This window comes from Larimichthys crocea, chromosome XXI (genome assembly GCF_000972845.2).
Source record: "Larimichthys crocea isolate SSNF chromosome XXI, L_crocea_2.0, whole genome shotgun sequence".
In the NCBI taxonomy this organism is placed as follows: Eukaryota; Metazoa; Chordata; class Actinopteri; family Sciaenidae; genus Larimichthys; species Larimichthys crocea.
In genome coordinates this window covers 11,131,294-11,152,333 of record NC_040031.1, presented here as the reverse complement: position 1 = coordinate 11,152,333, position 21,040 = coordinate 11,131,294, and the positions used below count along the sequence as shown (strand labels likewise).

The 21,040-nt window shown below is 41.3% G+C and overlaps 1 protein-coding gene across 1 annotated transcript in view; it reads right to left on the bottom strand.

The window, feature by feature from the left end:
- Positions 1-15,584, bottom strand: part of ppm1h (protein phosphatase, Mg2+/Mn2+ dependent, 1H) — a 32,898-nt gene extending 17,314 nt beyond the window's left edge. The window contains exons 1-3 of the mRNA XM_010733438.3: positions 15,044-15,584; positions 4,874-5,039; positions 2,227-2,583 (exon numbers count right to left, since the gene is read on the bottom strand). Coding sequence (XP_010731740.1) covers positions 2,227-2,583; positions 4,874-5,039; positions 15,044-15,276 — 756 coding nt within the window. The 5' untranslated portion in view covers positions 15,277-15,584. The remainder of the gene's footprint in view (positions 1-2,226; positions 2,584-4,873; positions 5,040-15,043) is intronic.
- Positions 15,585-21,040: the final 5,456 nt, after the last annotated feature.

Genomic DNA, 21,040 nt, shown 5'->3' with positions numbered 1-21,040 from the left:
CTTCCCTCCCCGCCTCTCTTCAGCCCACTGTCACTGACTTTAGGACTTCAAACTACAGACTGTACTGTTGTTTGTATGCCCACATCCACAGACAGTCAGATCAAGAGAGGCACAAGTCCTGCTGGCAAATGAGCGAGGAGCTCTGGTGAACACTGAACACGGTAAACATTGTTTGCATAAACGAGCCACATGAGCTGGTTGAAAACAGGCAAAGTTTCCCTTTAATTAAAGTCATTCGATGCTTGTTTAGCAGCAGGTATTACACCGTCGACATGGCGAACCGTGAATTACAGCGAGTAAAACTGAACAAACGGTGACTTTGATCCCTCGATGTAACTGTACATAAGTTCTTTACTCTCTCACGAGCCAGCAGAGGACAAACATAACACAGGCTGTTGATCAGAACTGACGCTGAAACCGAGGGCAGTGACTTTTGCCCTCTTCCCCCTCAAAGCCTGTCAGGCAGCCCAACACTGTTTTGATTGGCTCTGGTTTTGATCTCTTGGCCTCTGAATGAGTCAAGTCTCCAACATCCACTTACAGCACGGCCAGATGGCTGGTGTGTGTGTGTGTGTGTGTGTGTGTGTGTGTGACCTGTAGCAACCAGAAGGGAAAAGTACATCAACTCTTCTGGCTCTGAGGCTGTTTGCTGACTGACTTGACTTTGTCAATTTGGAAAAGGTGCTTCCTGTACTAGTGCACACGTGTGTGTCTGCGTTCACCCAGCTGGTTAGACGACAATGATCGTGTTTGGTTAAACACTGTTCAGAACATAGCGAGCACACAGCTGAGCAGCAGAGAGGTGAATCATTGTGGTTTGATGGGTTTCTATGGGCGATCTGATCTATTTTAGTTTAAGTTACATGAGGGAAAAGGGACAGGAAGCCTAGAAGAGATGTGCTTTAATGCTCAAAGTATAGATTTGTTTGTAGTGTCACTTTACAGTTTTTACAGAGTTGAAATATGTAATAAAATAAGGCTGTTTGTGCTATGAGGAATACTATCTCTGTAAGCCAACAGCAGGAAACCGTGAGGCCAATGCACATTTCGCTTGATCGTCTAATTAGAGTGAATCAATATCAGCTGACTTGGTGAGTAATTAGAGTTTAATAGATGTTAAGTAACGGTATCAGATGCAGAAACATTTGGCAGCTTGTTATGTGTTAAGAGAAGTCTGGAAATGTTGTGATCAAAGTCTGCAGATTACAAAGTCTGTAGACAGTTATTTGGATTGGAGGCTTGCATTTAGCAGGGCTGACAGAAAGTGCATATGCTTTGTGACTTTCTTTCTTTTTTGAGTAATTCCCTCATTGTGAGCAGCCAGAAAGAAAAAAGGGAATGACCAGCCTTTTTTTCTCCAAATACACATAAAACGTGGGAGGGTGACTCTGGCCAACTCTGGCCGATCTGACAGAGGGTTGTCCAGCATGCTCTAAGAATTATAGGGACTCACTAACTGAAGGACTGACAGTACAAAAAAATAAACTAAAAACATACTGTACATAAGTTCAGAAAATAGTGCACATATTTTTTTAAATTTAGGGTGGAAAAAGTGTCACCAAATCTCTAAATTTAACCGCAGCTCTTTCCAAAATATTAAAAATTGACCTGAGTAAATAATAAGGTTGCAAAGGGGTGGAACATTTCCAGTAAAAAGGTCTGGGAAGTTAAGCTAAGAATTTTGTAAATATTCCAAATTGGAAACTTTCCATGGGAATTAACTGGTAATTGTCAGGCGCTAGAATAATAATAAGAGATAGATGGTCAATGAAACAATGCTAGAGCTTATTTAGCACCTAACTTATCAGCTGGCTATCTGCTGTATGAATACATTTCCATGTGCAAGTTAAACATAATAATACCATACAGCGAATATATTCACCCCAGAACATCATCAAAACTTACTTCACTGCAGTCCACAAGCTCAAATGTGTGGCTTCAACAGCTTTGGGCTCTAAAGTAGGGACCACCCAGGGTTCTAGAAATCATCTGTGGGGCCAGTTTATTTCTGTTTATTCCCATTAATTCCCATGGAAACTTTCCAACATTGAAAATTCCTGATATTTTGCAACCCTAGTAAAAAGTCTCAGATTTGGAGCACAAATACAAAAACAGTTTCTTTAAGAAGTCTGTGTAAAGGTGGAATTGTCCTTTTTCTTTGTGCAACGAGATGATTGGGAATGTGTTTTGCACGACTTTCAGATTTCCAGATTTCAGAAAACTTACCATGTCTTTGAAAGCGTTCTCGATAGCTCCGATCACCAGGCTCTCATGTGAAACCTTCTTCTCGGTGAAGAAGCGCGTGGGTGGGGTGCTGGGTGAACCCGGAGCCCCTGCTGCACCGCGGAGGGAGGCGGCCCTGGTAAGGGCGCGTTGGGATGTCGGGGTGAGGTGATGATTAACGGGCTCTTCCCCAAGACATGTGGGAGGCAGCAGGTTGGGAGTGCAGAGGATTTCAGTCACCTCCTGAAGGTGCAGCGCGATGTGGTGATGTAGAAGACGGGAAGCCATCACAGCTGCCCCAGAACCAGCGTGACCATCGAACAATGCCCAGTAGTGCAAGGTCAGGTCTTCAGAGCTGTCCTGGATATAGATAAGAGTCAGACACAAATCAAACACAGACACCTTCATCAATTCTATTAATATTTGCATCTGCAGGATGTAGCATGTAAGCAGAGGAGCTTTGTCGGACCTTGCATTCACACTGTTCAACCAACTAGGGGCTGAAAATCCATTTTCTATGGAGAAAACTCAGTGTGTGAAGTTTGCCAATATTAGGGTTTATGATAACTCCAAGAGTTGTGTTTTTATGAGAATTTTAAATTACAAGATGCTTCATATTCTACTATGAAGTTATGTAGGTGATGACTTGAAAGTGTGAATGTTTGGTAAACCAAAGCCTTCTTTCTCCTTGCATGTACTGCTGTGCTTCCCAGCCTGAGGGGGGGCCTGTTAAGATCGCTCTTAGAAAATAATAATTAAAAAAAACATTTCTGCAATACGAATTATGTATTTTTGTGACTCCTCTCTTATCTTGTACACCGGATAGTTTTACTTCTAGAAGCCTCCAAAAATAATCTGCGACGGGAGCCGCTTGCAACTGAAAACCTTGCAGCTGATGTTGTGTTAAGCATCACAAGCCAAAGAAAGGTAGAGAACCACTGATGTACCTCTGCCTCAGTGACCAGATCGAATAGAAGAGAAGCCCTCGTTCACTACCACCTGGATTGTACTCGAGTATAGCTGCTATGGAGACACAAACAGGAAGAATGTACGGCCCAGCTGACTCACGCAGACGTCAGCGCTTCACACGTCGCCCGAAGTTAAATGGCTGAAAGCTCTGTTCTACTGACATACGACATTTTCTATCGTTAATGTATGCTCTGGGATCAATGCTTCAATCTGCCGGTTTTAATGGACTCACCACGATGCACTGTGTGTCTGTACTATCTTCTGTCTTCACCTACAAAGTGCCACCTCCTACATAATAGATTAAAAAGACGAGACAAAGCGTCTTGTGATCCGATTCATTCACTGCCCACCTTTTGAATTTGAAAAGTCACAGTGTCGCTATGATCTTCCGCCCTGCTGGAACCAATGGTCACCCTCGTTCAAAGTCTGTCAGATGCAAATTTAACTCCATTCTCAGTAATTAAGACGCGTGTAATGAAAGCACAGAGTCGCACACATCTCATCGCGCCGTGACACGTGTGAAGATAAAGAGAGAGGCTGACTTCCTCTTCACCGGCCGGGGTTTACGCTGCATTTTTCTGGTCACTGGAGTGTAGATCAGTGCTAACACATATTTCTGCAAACACTAAAGCTGAAGCTGATTTTTCTAAATATAGCACAGGCAGATTTCCACAACGCGAGCCTATGAAGCAAGCAAACAGCACTAGAAAGGCTCTACACCACTAGTGTTTTCGCTGCAGTAGTGAGTCATGAGATACTTGCATGAGTTTGCTGCAGGCTCTGGGTGGGCCTGAGTAAAGTGCGGGTGGGCTGAGAGGAAATTTTAGCAGTGGTATTACTTCATATAGATACAAATTTAAAAATCACAAAAAGGGCTTTTGATAAAAAAGGTTAGAGGTGAAAAGAGGGAGGAAAATACAGAAATCACAGACATCAATCGTTTTTTCCAGCCTACTAGAAAAAGAAAAAGGACAGAGACACCATTCAGTAACTGACTTAATGTGTCAATATACTGCACGTCTTTGGTACACTGCCCTACAAACATTACATTTCATAATGACGTATAGCTTTTCTTTGTACATGACATACTGCACATGCTTCCAATTTGTGCCCAAAATTGTGTAACGTCTCTACTGTGAAATAACAGTCCTATCATATTTTAATAGAGAAAATGTTTTCTGCCTCAACTCTCAATGATCTACAGAGGTTGTGATGGCCAGTAAAGTAAACTGCTGCGATCTACAGCTGCTGTTAGGTAATGCTAGCCCAGTTTATTAGCTGGGCTTGCCCGCATTGTGAGATCAGAGCGTTACGGGAGTGTTTTAGACCACCGGGAAGAGGTGGTTTTTCCAGGCCTGGAACGTTGGCGAATGGTGAAACAGGGAGCAGTGTCGTGCCAGAACCGGAGCTGGGCTCAGCAGCCTCTATGGACATAATGACAGAGGTGAAAATACTGAAGAGGGCGTTGATGGAGGAAGCTAAGAAGACAAAAAGGAGAAAATGACCATGTCCATCCTGTCAGAATGTGATTATTTCTAAAGGATATTATAAAGACAAGGGCGGCAATAACTCTTACTGCAGTTTCTATAATCTCATTTTTCTCTCAGGTTTGAACTCATCTCTTCCTATGGTCATAAAACGTATCTGCATGCACGTGGAACCAGACATTAGTTTGACTGACCGGACACTCCCGGACACCCAAACCCTCTCCGTTGGGCAGGGAAGACCTCCTGCGACTCGTGGGGGTCCGGTTGGGCGTGGAGCTTCCTGCAGGTCTCCTTTTGACCACCAGCACCTCACAGCAGGCCTGGTCCTCGTTTAATGTGCTCTTTCCTGCATTGATCACCCTAAACAGAGACAGAGAGAGGACACAACAAAAGGAGACTAACATTAGATTTCAGTTTAACAGCACATTTAAGAAAAGAGACAATTACAACAAGTAAATACCTGAGACTATATAAATAAATTGTGCAAATAATAAGTATGAAGTGTCAGGAATAATAAGTCAACACTAAGTAATGGAAAATAACAGCTTGACACAGCAAATAATATTATATAATCTCCCTAAAAAACAAAGGCTGAACTATTTCCAAAACATCTGTTGTCATCTCCACTCACATCATTTCACTGACAAAAACAGGCGAGCAACAGCTGCGTCTTGGATTAAACTTTAAACTGCATTAATCACAAACCAAGATAGCAAATTTTCCAAATATTAGTGGTAAAAGATGATACACAATTAAAAAGATTCGATGCCTTTCTTTTTTAAATTTCAACTTAAGCTGTGACCTTCAATTCACTAAATGTTCTTAGGGAAGATAAAACCTTTCCAAGTTTCTATGCGAGTTTTTTTTTTTAAATCGAAAGTGAGACGATCAATTCAGCAGATACACACTCTTTAAATACACATTTCAATTTGAGGCCCACGCATGTAGGGCAGAGGACAGAAAGACACATAAATACTGCATTATACAACACCTGGCAGATGGTGCACTGCTGCTGCAAGCTGCTGTAGTCATGGACAAACACACGCTGCTTAACAATACTCCAGGCATTCTTGATTTAGCCACACCGTAGGAGACCTTAGGTCTGTGGTGGCCCCATTAAAAACTGTGCATATAGCAACTTAAGAGCTCAAGAGGTCAGATAATCAAGGGGCACACAGGGGAAAATATTAAATATATCTTATCAATATGTTTTTTGTGGCATTCACTCACTCCGTTACTCATCAGTCTCTGATTATTTCGTAAGAAAGATAGCATGTCTCGTACATCTCAAGTGAAAATCAGAAAATAATGAGACATTATATCATGTTGATATGAGAGGCAGTCATGATTATTTTCCTTTGGAGGATCATATATAAATAATCCTAAGTGGTCATGGGGATGAACATGCAGAGCAGGGATCCTCTGTCTCCAGCTAAGAAAACACTGCCGGCTGACTGGGCAGACCTTGGCTCACCAAGATTGATTTTAATTGGAGTCTTACACAATGGGTCATTCACCACTTCCTATCCTAAAACTTAAATATAGCACACTCCCCGCGGTGTGTCAACAAGACAGGTATAAAGGAAAACGCTTCATCTGCCTACAAAATTACACAGCTAGAAGATTTATAGACACAGCGACATACGCGTGACGCACGGCACGGCACTCGTGCTGAACACATTAGTCAATAATCGACTAGTCTATCCAAACAAAATCATCACAGATAACTTTATTGAATAATGGTTAATCATTAATCCACACAGAATGCTGAATATTTGAACACTTTCTGATATTTTTTCTAAATTTTTTTGGCCTTTATTGATAGTACAGCTGAAGATAGACAGGAAGCAGGGGGCGGAGAGAGGGGGAATGACACGCAGTAAATTAGCCGTCCGATGCGGGATTCGAACCAGGGCCAGCTGCAGCGAGGACTATAGCCTCCACACACGGGGCGGCCGCTTAACCCACTATGCTACCGACCGCCCCACTTTCTGATATTTTTTAATCAATTAAATAAAAAAATATCAACACATGAAACCCCATCCCTATCCACACTTTACTCACCTCATCACCACTGAGTGTAACATAATAAATGTACATATTTTGCACTGATCTTCCCTCCGCGCTGGTTTAATGGTTCATAAAACAGCACGTACCCAAACCTCGAGTTCAACAGGCCTCTTCTTTAACAGCAGACATTTCGACCTGTCAAACACAGGTGTTACTAATAACGTCATTAATTGCTGCGCTGCAGTACTGGTGAGAAATCACCTCGTTAACGTGATTACTTCCACCTGCGTTTCCCTCCTGCCGCCTCCGCGGCTTCAAGACTCGGGTTACGTTAACGGAATAACCAGGTGAGTGGCTGAGGAGGTGAAGTTTTGTTTCTTTATTTGAAGGACAGAAGTTCCAGTATTGTTACAGGTTGATAAAAAAAAAGGAAAATAACTTTCATAGCTTCCGTGATGGAAACAAGTTCGATAAGAATACATGCTAGTTATTTCACACGTATTTTTCTGGGGCAACAACCACATCTCATGGGCTTCATCCACACCTGGCATTTGTTCAGTTGCTCACTTGTATTTCAGATAGATGTGTCCACTATATGACTAAATGTAATATTAAAGCTGAGTTAAGTTTAACTAGTTTACGGCAAATTCAGACTTGTTTTCACTTTAATTGTGACTATTACTTATTTAGTTACAAATATTTCAGAGAAATATCTAAGATTTAAATCCAAAAATCAAGTTTTTCTTTTTGTAGTTGAAGTACATTTACTTTGTACCAAGTGTTTTAGATCTAACTTCCCAGGCAGCTGTTCATTTCAGCTGATGGCCAGTTCACAACTCTAGTGTCTACAAATGTCACAAGCTTTTAAAATCAGTCCATAAAAAGTTAAAAAGGCCAACAGTAATGTAAGTATATGATATGTAATTATTAGGTTAAAATGTGTAAAACCAAACAGCGTGTCCTGTTAACTCCTTCCCGTCACTTCACGTGATGGAATTGAGGCCACAAACTTCACGCACCGTCATGCACGTCTAAGACCAAAACACTACAGGGAGTGACGTTTCGTTTGGCCCTGGACGAGATTAACAACAGACGAGCTTTCGAGCCTTTCCGTCTCTGATATGAGAGGGAAAGCCACCCACAGCCCGAGGCACGAGAGCAGGCCTGTCATATTCGCTTATCTCACTTTTATTTCTTCACATTTGAGACAATGGCATGACCTTAATCGTCTGTGAGAACTGTAAATCTACATCTATTTTGGGATTTAGTTTCTATTGACTGACACCTAAAACACTCCACCGGGTCATTTTAGGGACAATATATATCCCATGTGCCAAAATGAATTGATTAGTTGATCAATTAAAAGTCTTTTTTTTAATTTTTCAATGTGTGGATTTGTTGCTTTTTTCTGTTGTTGGTCACACAAAAGTTCAGCTCTAGCATTGTGAGATTTTTCACCATCTTTAGCATTTTATAAACTGAACAATTGACTTATTTCGCAAAACTAATAGATTAATTGCTATTGCAAATCATCATTGTAGCTGCTGCCCTACAGCTACATTTTGAACACTGGATCCTGAACATGTGCACAACCAAAAACATACGAGTGATGCCAAAAAAAACAGCCTGCAGGCAAAGAACTGCTTACAAAAGATAAGTACCTGTAATTATAGCTTTCCAGGTGAGCTACTGAACTACTACACAGTGTCTATTTTGATATATCTTCCACATTCATCTTTTAATCTATATACTGCTTGTTAGATCTCTCTGTATGCAGAATATTACTCCTGTTACTGGTCACTTTTTGAGTATGTATCCGCCTGCCATCTACTTATACAATCCTTTTTTGTGTTGCTGTAACTTCCTGCTGCAACATCTCATTTCCCACAAACTCCCTCACTGAAGAAGATGACGATAAAGATGATCCCTTTATGATGCGATTACGGTTGCGCATCACATGCCGTGTTCAATGGTGAGCCTGCCACGTTAAGGAGAGCTGGAACTGAACCGAAACTGGATTATGTTGTCTCTGCCTCGGAGCGATGCGCCTCATTCACGTAGCAGAGACAACACAAGAACACGTGCGGCATCATGTGATCGAGCAGTGGGAGCTCTTGTATGTAAAGAGTGCTTCCTCACGCATGAGTGTGACACTGACTGGAGATGATTTAGCTGCTTCACAATGGGGAAAAAAAAAATAGAGGAAGTGGCTGAAAAAATGGGTTTTATGGATAAATCTACCATACAAATAGAAGGTTGATATATTTATTTAATGGTATGCATTTTTGTGGTTCTTCATCTAGGAAATCTTTACTGAACATGCATGCTTTAAGTCCTTTCATCAAACACTCACTTCACACTGTTAAACAACCTGAAGCTGACACTTTCTTGCCTGTTTTCTAAACCTAACAGCCTTCTAGTCACAAGCTAAGCACAGATATCAATGGTGTGCGATACTGCACATTTTGGTATCGATCCAAGTAAGTACGGGCCAGTCTCGCCGATACCGATACTTTTCAATAAATAAGGTGGATGTGTGATTGAATTGCTGTGTGATTGAGTGTTTTTTGTGATGTTTCCTTTTTTTATTATTAAATAGTTAAAACCCAGGACAGAATTAGGACAAAGTTTATAATTAAATAGAAAATGCTTTATTATCAATTTTTTTTTTTTTTAGAAAAATCTGAAATAAAAAGTACTCGCAAACCAGTAAACAAATTAAAACAAACAAGTACTGTTGAGAAACTATAATACAAAAATTAAATTCAACAACAAAAACAACAACTGGTGAAAATCTAAATAATATGTAAACAACTTGCCTACAACTTGTTTTTTTTTTCTTCTAGAAAATAGCTGATGAACCTGAGCCAGCAACTTGCTTGTTTGTTTGCTTTGTGACGGCACAACATCTAAACACAAGAGGGTGGAGGGGGAGCAAAGTGTGCCTTCTCTGCGCTGACACAGGAGCGGCGAGTCCGGCGACCTGGCTGTTTCCTTTTTGCCGAAACCGCAGCATTGCAAACAAGAGCGGGACTTAAAGTAAAGAATCGATCTCAGCAGGCTAGTATCAATCTGATACCGATACCGACTTGATATCGATATTTGGATTGATCCGCCTACCACTAACAGACACTCCCTCCCACACACGCGTGTGGTCTCCTGACCTGCAGACAAAACATACAAAGTGCTGCGTTGGTGCTCGCGATTAGCTTTCAGACACGCATATTGATTAAGTATTGATCAGACTGCTGCTGAGGTTGGAGGGGTATATGAGGTTTGTTGGTACTTCGTTAGTCGAGTGACTGAGTGAGTGAATGGTGAGTGGGTGGAAGAGCTCAAAATTTGATCTCTCTGACTGATGAAGTGGCTCTGAGAGTTACTTTTGCTAAAGAATTTGCTGATCCATCCCACTGCTACTATATTTCATGCCAACTGTCAACCTTGATTTGTTCTCAATAAGTCGGACCCCACTTTATTCCAAACTGAAGCTACATCCTCGCCCTCGGCTAGAGCCAAGCAGCCCAAACTACGTCGGATGTCGATGGAAAAAGACAAAAGGTCAAGAAATGATGTGGAGCAGAAGTTATGAGAGGTTAGGCAAAGACAAGAGTGACGCTGACAGAATCTGACTCAAGCTACATCAGCTTATGTAATCATGTAACTACGGTAACTAATGATAACTGGCACTCCATTTATTTACAAATTAATTATTTGATTAGATAATCACTTTCTCATTTGACTGCATGTAAACAATTAAGAGAAAGGGACCAAGAGCGAGAGACATTTAAAGTTTAATGGGGTGAAGTGTTTGATTACTTAAAGTACACAATGTTTACAGAGACCCGATGGTGCTGATGTAAGCTTGTACTTATTATAAATACTGACTGTACCACAAATATAAATACAAGGTATGTTAGCTGTGATAATGATACAGATTATATAAGTTGGCATTTATGGTTTTGGGAACGGTCACAGCAAGGTCAACCCCTCCACATCTGAAAAGACTTCCTGGAGCGAGCACACCTGCATAAACTGGACTGAAGGTGACAGCAGGAGCAATTTTCCTCCCACTGAGCGACGTGCAACACCATCCACACCCAGAACTGCTCCCTAACAGAGAACTGAGACGTGTGCAGGAGGAAAAGAGTGCGAGCGAAACTCACTGATCCATCCATTCACATGATCGTGCTCACCGGACCTGACAGTCAGCGTTACCCGCTGAGAGACAGTACATCAGAAACACCTCCTCATGAAGCCCAACTGCTCTTCACGTCTCCACGGGGAGTGACACAATAACCCAGGATAACACCGAAAAAGCTGCGAGAGGCCCACTCATAGAAAGGCAGCGGTACAAAAGAGAAAGAGAGTACAGAAGAGCGGGGATGTATGAAAACTCATAGATTCCATGATACGATCATGAAATACTGACATACTGGCACAATGTCAACATCATTTAAAATGTTGTAAGGTTTACCAAAACTGGCTTAACTCCAGCCCATCCCAGAGATTCATTAAAAATAAAAAAAGAACCAAATCAATTTTGTTAAAACTCTGCATCTAAAATATAAACAAGAGTTTACAGCCACGCTATCAGCTTGGCTGCTTGGGCTGCTGCATTAACGTGATACGATTCCCACAACAACAACAACTTCCAAGCGTTCACATCATCAAGACGGCTGATTAGAGAAGATGTGTGAAGATTAAAATACCGTGCAACGGCAGTGGAACGCCATATCCACTAACAACGTCACACTTTGGCTGTTGTGAGGCGTCAATATTTGTTTATTTACAATGTTCACCATCTTAGTTTAGTGTGTTAACATGTTAACATTAGTACTAAAGGTGTTGGTTTTGCACTCACACAGTATCAGCCACATTTGAATTGATCTGATGATGCTAAAACAAAACAAACAAATGTCAATCTCATGATGGCACTAAAAGAAAGGTCAGAAGATCAGGCTCATTAGGCTTCATCCCCTGGGGACCAGGGATTTCTGTGCTAAATGTCATGGTAACCTAACTAACAGTCGAGATATTTCAGTCTCAACCGACCAAATGAAACGCCATGGATGAAAAAGTGCAAAAAGTTATTTGTTTTTCAAACAATCTACGTGTGATTGTGTGATAGAAAGCAAAGCTCACAGACATAATAACTGAATCTGTCCATATTAGTCACTACAAGATTGAACCAGCAAGGCACTTACAGGCCTGACCGCATCACTGTCAAGCAAATATTGACAGTAAAGCACACCCTCTGATGTAATGTTGCTCATTGTTTTATGATTATGAGCACTGTCTTTTAGCAAAGAACACAAGGTCACGCTTTGTTTAATTGCCGGTTTCCCTACAGTTGTTAAATATTAGCAACTTTTAAGTCTCAGCAGACGGAGACAGAGCAGGAAGCACCCAAGGAGAAAAGGTAGATAAGGCTATGAATGAACTGCTGTATCAAATAAGGGTCTATTGTTCATCTCTGAAGATGACGTATGACGCTGTGTGTATAAATATGGACTTTCTAGCTGTAGCTGGAGATCCGTTCACAGATTTGAAAAGAGTGAAAGAGCTGCTTCTGTTCAATTCCCTTTATTACAGAGATTCCCACAAAAAACTGGCCGTATACACACATTTCTTCAGACGATGTGATCTTCAGAGAAGCAAATCAAAGCATCTCTTCTGTATTGCTGATAGACACTCATAAATACACTCATAAATACTGCATATACATCCATTGTGGATGTTGAAAACATCATATCTTTAGCCTTAAGAGCCCCTCACAATACTAACCACCAAGCCTTCAGATGCACTGAGAATATCACTGGCGTTTCATTTCATCAGAGCGAGCCAATGGTTTCTGACCCGGTGAACCCTCCCGAGCGCACAGCACATCTTAGACGGGCTCAGGTTTTCTCCGCTGACAGCGAGATTTCACTACAACAAAGCCTGCTGGTCAGCCAGCTGTTGACATGGCTCAGTCCTGGCTGATGCCCAGCTGGATCCTGCACTGTAGATCATGCCTCCAGTTAAAGTATGTTGATATTTCTAAAAGAAAAAAACACACACTATTGTTTCTATGATAGTCTAACAATAATTATGCTAATTAATCAAATTATGCAACCCACTTTACATATGAGTGGGTGAAGGCTTCACAGAAGCAAATTGCCGTCTTTTCTTTTTCCGTTTTGAAGATTGAAAATTCTTCATGGCAGATTTAAACGAGGAAGCACTTCAAATGATTTCGACAATCTGTATGAAGCAGAGACCGAGCAGATCTATTTTAATACTGACAGTCAACCAATCAGATGATCAATAGAAGATAAATCAAACAATACAGTTACAATAAAAAACTGATTATTGGATTAGATATTGATTGTTTGGAGTCATTTTTAAAGACAAAAATGTCCAAATTGTCTGATTTCAGTTTCTCAAGTGTGATTTTTTTCTGGTTTCTCAAATTCTCTGATAGTAAACTGAATATCTTTGGTTTGTGGACAAAAGAAGACAAGACGTGACGACGTCACCTTGGACCAGACAACTAATTGATTTGTCAAGAAAATGATCAACAGATTATTTGATAGTCTTCAGTTGCAGCTGTAAATCGACAACTATTTTTTTAGCACTGAATCGAGCAAAAATGCCAAACTTTTCTCTGGATCCAGCATCAAAAAATGTGAAAATTTGCTGCATTTCTCTGTTTCGTGTCACAGCAAATGATTTATCTTTGGGTTTAGGAGCTGGTGGTCAAACAAAAACAAGCAATTTGAAGGTATCAGCTTGAGCTCTTCATGGTTTTCTGACGTTTTTCATTTCAAACGATTGATCTGTCAAGAGGGAAAATGAACTAACAGATTAGTCAGAACTGAAATAATTGTTAGTTAGAGCCCTGATCTCGCTCGCTGCTGTTTAAAACGTGACAGTGTCCGGTTTATTTCTTGTAAACAAAGAACAACTGCCTGAGGGAGTGAGACTGGACTGAGCTGGTCAGTTGAAATCGCAGCATGGCGGCTGAAGCAGAAACATTAGATGCAAAGGAGGAGGGTTCCTGATGAACGTCTAACGTCATTGATTAAACAATTAAGCTCGGAGAAACAAGCGCTCGATCATAACAGCATGACGGGAAGGACTTTATGTGGAGGGGAAAGAAAAACAGAAACTCTGCTTTGTGAATTTATGAATTCAGGACAGTAAACTGCCGTGCAGCCAGGACGGCCTCGAGGACTGAACTGTGACCTCTATAGTTATGAGACGGCCTCACTACTTTATGTGGGCTCACATGAGTAGAAGTGATTGTGACTTTGCGCTCCAGGGCGATGAGATGAACACTTTTTTTTTTTGGAGTCGGTTCCTGCCAAACGTAGATGGAAACTCTATGAAATGAACTGCTTTTGTGTAGTGTAGCGCCTGAGACAACATGCAAATGAATTCCTCATTTCCCTGCCCTGTGCGTTGGCGTTAATCGATCGACATTTTCTCATGTCGGCACAGTTTACAGACACAAAGTAACTCTTCTTTCAGGCTGTACTAGACGCTGTTCAGAATATGTCCTTTAAAAAACAACAACAACAACAACACAAGCCGATTTATTACAGCCTTGACAGGACGGGATGCAGGGGGGAGCCAAATGGATTGTGGATGTGGATATCAATAATACAACAGATGATCTTAGGGTTTGAGATTGCTCGTCTCAGATGTCAAGTGGAAGTGGAGGAAAGAAGATGACTTTTAAAAAGTGTTGACAAGCACACACTCTTAAAAACCTGCTATCCTACAAGTGTTTGCTCCATGTGACCTTATGGGAAAAACAAATATTCATATTCATACTAGACTATACACACTGAAAGAGGCAAAGTGGGTGCAGGTTGCATGTTTTGCATTGATAGCCTGCACCAATGAGCTTACACTGACCTTATTTAGCCAACAAAACATCCCTATATTCCCCTTATTTCTATTGCTATTGCTTTTCTTAATGTCAAATGTTTTTCCTTGCCTCTGTAAAGCACTATGAATTGCCTTGTGTACGAATTGTGCTATACAAATAAACTTGCCTTGCCTATATAACCATAAATGCATTATATTATTGCATTAGAGCGACCTTATCTGTGTGGTGGAGGTGTGTTTACGTCCTCTGGTCTTGGCCTCCCAATGGAAAACTGTGATATTGTAATGTAGGCTGCATGTCTGAGAGGCCAGCTGCTGCACCTTGAATGTAATATCCATAATAATAATAATAATAACAAAAGGCAGAGGATGGTGCTTGTGTTTGTTTACGCCCCTGTTTTCTTCATGCAAAATAAATAAAAAAAAGGATGCTGCTGTGTTAAGCTGTGCAAAGAAAAGATGGACGCAGGTTTACTCACTCTGCGTAGCCGGTGGACCACGGCAGCCGCTTGGTCTCCTTCAGGATGAGGATCGGTCTCGCAATGTGATCCGCCGAGCACTCGATCTCATCCGGCGACAGCCCCAGGAACTCCGGTCTGCTGTACGGGAATTTCAGCGGCAGATCCGAGCCTCCCGGATGGTCTCCGTTGGAGCCACCAGCCATCATGCCTCCCATAAAATTGGCCACCGCCGATTTCACACGCGTGAGCATGGTCCTGCAAAAGGCGGCGCGGTGCGGTGCGGTTCAGGCGATGCGATCTGCGTGACTCGCCCGACAAATCCCCGCACGGAGACGCAGTTTGGCGGCGTGCAAAAGACGGACACGCAGGCGGCCGTGAAGACTCATTCAGCTCCCGGCTCCAGCTTCGGTGAACGCGGAAATAAAAGACACACACACACACAAGGAGAGGGAGAGAGTCATGTGACAAACCGGTTGCTGCTGGTGGATTTGGTCTCAGCAGCTTAGTGTTGATAGAGCTGCAGGTCAGAGGTGCAAGGAGCCTAATCCACGAGTGACCTTCCCTGGGCAAGATGCGTGGAAGAGCTGGGTGCTGTCATTAAATCAGAAATCACACATGTAAACATCACATGTGACCATGCACATTTATCTTTAACTGGACACTGGTTTGCAAAATCCTTATCCATAACCACACGTCGCCTATTAATAATAATAATAAGGAAATATGTCATGTTTAATATGTTATATCAGTGGTTCTTAACCTTGTTGGAGGTACCGAACCCCACCAGTTTCATATGCTCATTCACCGAACCCTTCTTTAGTAAAAAATAAAATATGATTTTTTTTTTTACTGGTGCACAAAATGAACCGTGCATTAACATCACCTTGTTCAAATAACAAAACCAACACAGTGCATGAACTCACAACAACTTACCTCAGTGTGACTTCTGCTGTTGCCTTTGAGAGACCAGTTCAGATATGCGTGGCTTCACCTTGGCAAGTGCCAGTCTCATGTCATTTTCACAGCAAAGTCTGTTCCTTTTCTTAGTTTTTATGTCCAGCATCCTCGAAAACGATTGCTCACAAAGATATGTTGTAACAAATGGTATAAAAAATTCCAGGGCGGAGGCTCCACCGAACCCCTGAGACCGACTCACCGAACCCCTAGGGTTCGATCGAACCCAGGTTAAGAACCACTGTGTTATATGAAGGCGTCTCTCAGTTGTACATACAGGTATGACAGGTAAACACAGCATGAACATTAAAATAACTATGTGCATATTAAAAAAAGGTAGATATGATGGAATAAATATGGTTTCTACGACCGGTTGTGTCGTATGACAGTGAGGTTAAATAAATAAATATTGTACAGGTGTTGCATAGATTTACAGGTGATTGCACAGAGTATGTTACTGACTCTGGCAGCCTGTGGGAAGAAACTGTTCCTGTGTCTGTTTGTTACAGTGTTCTGTTGCACAAAGTCCAAACAGGCTGTGTCCGGGGTGGGAAGGATCTACAGAGATGTGTCCTGCCCGTTTCCTGACTCAAGACAGGTGTAAGTCATGAATGGAGTAGGAGGTGATACCAATGCTGGATCAGCAGCTCCTGGAGCTACCTGAGCTTGGCACAGTAAGTACAACCTCTCATCTTAGTTTATTTTGTTGAAGAAAGTCACAGACAAAGACATGTATGACAGTACAACACCCTGCAGAGCGATGTCCCTGTGTGTTCGGGGTCAGTTAGAACCTTAATCCGTGTTAAACCTCTCAGTTTATCACATTTACATCATTAAGATACTCCAGTAACAGAAAATATAATAGGAATAGTTTGGGATGGTACTTCCAGCACGGATCACAGACACCATAAGGAAATCCATCATGTTCAGCAAAGTTTTGCAGCTGTGCAAACACAAGTCGTGCGTAATTTCCCAGCATGTTGTCAATTCAAGGTTCATCTGGTTTATCAGAAAATGTCATAAACCGGGGGAAAGCCATAAAAGTATTAAGCTGATTAAACCGTGTTTGTTTGAGCTGCTAAAGAACGCGTCGTGTCTCGTAAAGATTAACCCAGAGTGCCTTGTCTCACCGTAACAGCTGGATTTAATCCTAATTCTGTTGACAGTCGCAAACCCACTGATGTTTTAAAGAATTTAAAAAATACCTAAAATGATACTTCAGTTCTTCACAGGCAACTTGTTTGCCATCATAAGAAAGAATAACGTGAACTCACTCCCATGCAAAACTCTCTTTAGGGAACAGTACATAGACATCATTCATCTAACCACTACTTACCTAACCTTTACCACTGAAAACCCCTCAACCCAAATTAGCATTTATCCACACACACACATGCACTAGAGCAGACACGGGAAGTCAGCGTAAGTGCAGTCAGCTGACTTTGGCATGCTGTCTGTACCTGATAAAACCTCCATTGTAAATCAGAGGAATAGACAACCAAGTTTAATTCATGAGAAACCAAGTAAGCAATTCATATGTAACCGGAGTCACAGTAATAATAAACGTAATAACAATAAGGCAATAATAATAAAACAACTAGAAAAAGATCAAAAAAGATACATCAGGACTAATTTAACAAACAGTTACAGAGAAGATGGTGCATTAAACTGACACTGGACTTAAACTATCAGCGTGTTCAAGCGATAATTCAGCAGAGATGTTCTTACTAATGTGACACATCTCGCCATTTTTATGGCACGAGACTTTCTGTTGTTTCTTTGGCATTCACATTGTTTCAGGATATTTTCTTCAGTTTGTTCTGGCCCGTCAGTTTAAATCTGACTGACTGGGCGTTCAGCCAAGCCACCAGGATGTGTGTCTAGACATTGTGAACTTACGAACACACTTGGAGCTGCATTTTGGAGAAGCGAACCTCACAAAATGATCTGTTATACAACACCACAGTCTGCAAGACAAGCCAACCCACAGGACAGACTCACAGGCTTCTTTCTATTCGTGGACCGGCCGGCAGCTTTGAGCGGTGAAGTTTACCATCATGGACAGTCTGAGAATGACTTTTACAAAAGACATGCTACTCGTAATGATAAAAAGAGGACTTTTGGAATAGGGATAAAAGTTGTCTCTGTTACAATCATCTGGGAATAGACTCAAATCCATTAAGTCCAAAAGTTCACTGGAACGTGTTGCCAAGTGTGGACATTTGGCTTCTATCAACAACCCTCAAGTTAGATTTTTGAGTTTACTGAGAGTTGGCAGATGTCTGACCAGCTTTCAAACATATGTATGCATGTTTAGCATCATAATCACAAGCATAGCTGATTTGACAAGATATTTTGATCACACATGGCAGTGGTACTCAGCTTTTTTGGAGTTGTGACCCCCCAGAATAATCAGATTGGGATTCAAGTATATAGCACTGTGAGGGCTGGTTCTCCCTTGAGGGCTGCCAGCGAATACCCGGAGGACCTCTGCAAATTTGAGATTTATACTATAATTTATGATTGTCTGCCAGTCGAAACATCAGTCGTCAGTAGTTAAACAAACTAAGCTCTGGCTCATGCTACCTTTGGGTTGACACATAGACACAAACATTTACGTTGACATTCACCATTTAACCCGCAAAACACAAAAACATACAACCATTTGGCGATCCCTGGAAACTGTCTTGTGACCCCTTTTGAGGTCCCAGTTCCTTAATTGGGAACCACTGTCTTGTTTCGTCAGGCTTTACATGTGCTTTCATCAATAATCTCTGCTCTTTACTGTAAAGCCCTTTGTTTAAGTCATGTGCCTCCAGTTATCTCCAGCTATATTAGAATTACTGATCTGCTTTAAGTCTCAAGTGAAGGTTTCGTTGTCCCAGGACAAAACTTGAGCCACTACTGTCTTTCAGACAACAGCGTACTCGAATATGACTGCATGGTAATTTGATTAAACCCAAAGAATAAATACTAAACTAAAACAACGAAATAATACATTTTTGTCCCACCGACAGGAAACAAGATCACTCCTAGAGAAGAAAAACACAGGTTTATTTGTCACATGCAAAATACAATTCACATATTACATTAAACATATTTTAGATATGGAGAAATCCATGTTAGAAATGTCTCAAATCCACATGCACCTGCAGGTGAATTCACTGCAGACTTAATTTCATGAGTGATTTTTTTTGGTACTCTTCTGACCAATTTCTATGACCAAGGTTATTTAATCAAATCAAATCGAATCAAATCAGATTTTATTTGTATAGCCCAAAGTCACAAAGTACATTTGCCTCGGAGGGCTTTACAATCTGTACAGGGAGTGACACCCTCTGTCCTTAGACCCTTGGTTCGAGTGAGGAAAAACTTGCCCACAAAAAACCTTTAACAGAGGAAAAAAGGTGGAAGAAACCTCAGGAAGAGCCACAGAGGAGGGATCCCTCTGCCAGGACGTGTACAGGACAAATCAACACAAACATATTGTACAATTACAATGACTGATAAAGTGATTACAGTAGCAGTGGAACCTGTGATAGAGATAGAGAGTCACAGATGCACAGCAGCAGCAACTCATTAACTGACTATAAACTGTAATGGAGATATGGTAGCAATAATGACAGTAGTAATATATGTAGTGGACGTCGTGCAGCAGCCACGATCCACGAGAACCTGCTGGACGAGAGAGCACAGAAACTCCGGGGAAGAAGATTAGTTAGTAACATGCATTAATGAGAGAGATGGTGAGAGAGAGAGAGAGAGAGAGAGAGAGAGAGAGAGAGAGAGAGAGAGAGAGAGAGAGTTTTTAGTAAGGGAGATGTGACTGCATCTTCAATCAATACCGTGCCTGACTAGGTATAACCCTGAAAGAGACAGACAGGGACAGACACAGACAGAGAGAGGGAGTGGTAGTCCCCCGGCAGTCTAGTCCTATGGCAGCATAACTAAGGGATGACCTGAGCCAGCCCTAACTATAACCTTTATCAAAAAGAAATATATAATATTCATGCTGAACATATTAAACATTGACAACAGTTCTGTAGTTTTTTTGTACATTTAGACATTTATTTATCACTTGTATAAGGACATGAACAACGATTAAATGATCTTGATTAAATAATGAGAAAGTAAACACTGACTGAAGCATGAGACAGGACATGAAGCTGGCTCTGTGCATCCAACAAGCACCTCTTTATGTTTTCTCACTGGGATATTGTGTCAAACTACTTCCCGCTTTGGAACAGTGAACATGAACCAGATGGTGTTACGCTGAATACATATTTGCAGTACGTATTTACAAGGGAAATATGAATGTGTTATGTAGGAAACAAGTTATTCAAGTTATGTTTTCATCATACCGATTAGGTTACACGTTTAGAAACCATCAGAGTAAATGAAAAATCTCTAATAAAGAGCAGGACACTGATGTCTTACACGGCTGATTCAATTCTCAGACATGAAATTAATTTTTAAAGTCGTCGCCTGGAATGGAAGAGTCCCCCCTAGTGTGAACGTGACTTGGTGGTGTGGTTTGTGACCTCAAATGACTCAGCAAATTCACATACCAGTATGCGGTTTTGGTTACATTTCCTGTGTCAAATATTATTTCATGTCAAATGCAAAATTTTACATGAGAAATATCGGAAAATCAAAACCACATTTACCAGTATGTGAGGGCACAGACTCTCTGATGATCAGATTACAGTACCCGGTTTATATTCGCCAACGCACAGTTCCATCATTTTTTAGTCTTTATAGGTTTAAATGCCCATTAAAAGTGTGAGCTCACTCATTATGCAGAACGTCTCCAGAGAAAAAAATGAATGAACTCCAGTGAAAGTGGAGTTGCCAAATTGGCAGACTATAGCCAATCAATAATTCATGAGTTTGCCAGGAAAGAGCTCCACTGACCTAATTACACACAAGAAGCGAGTCAGACTGTGAGCAGGGATGCAGGAGATGATAAACTCCTAAACCTCAAGATGTACAATCATCCATCATTAGTGAACATTAACCAGAACACTGACCCTGGGACCCTGGTCTACAGAAATCCAGTAA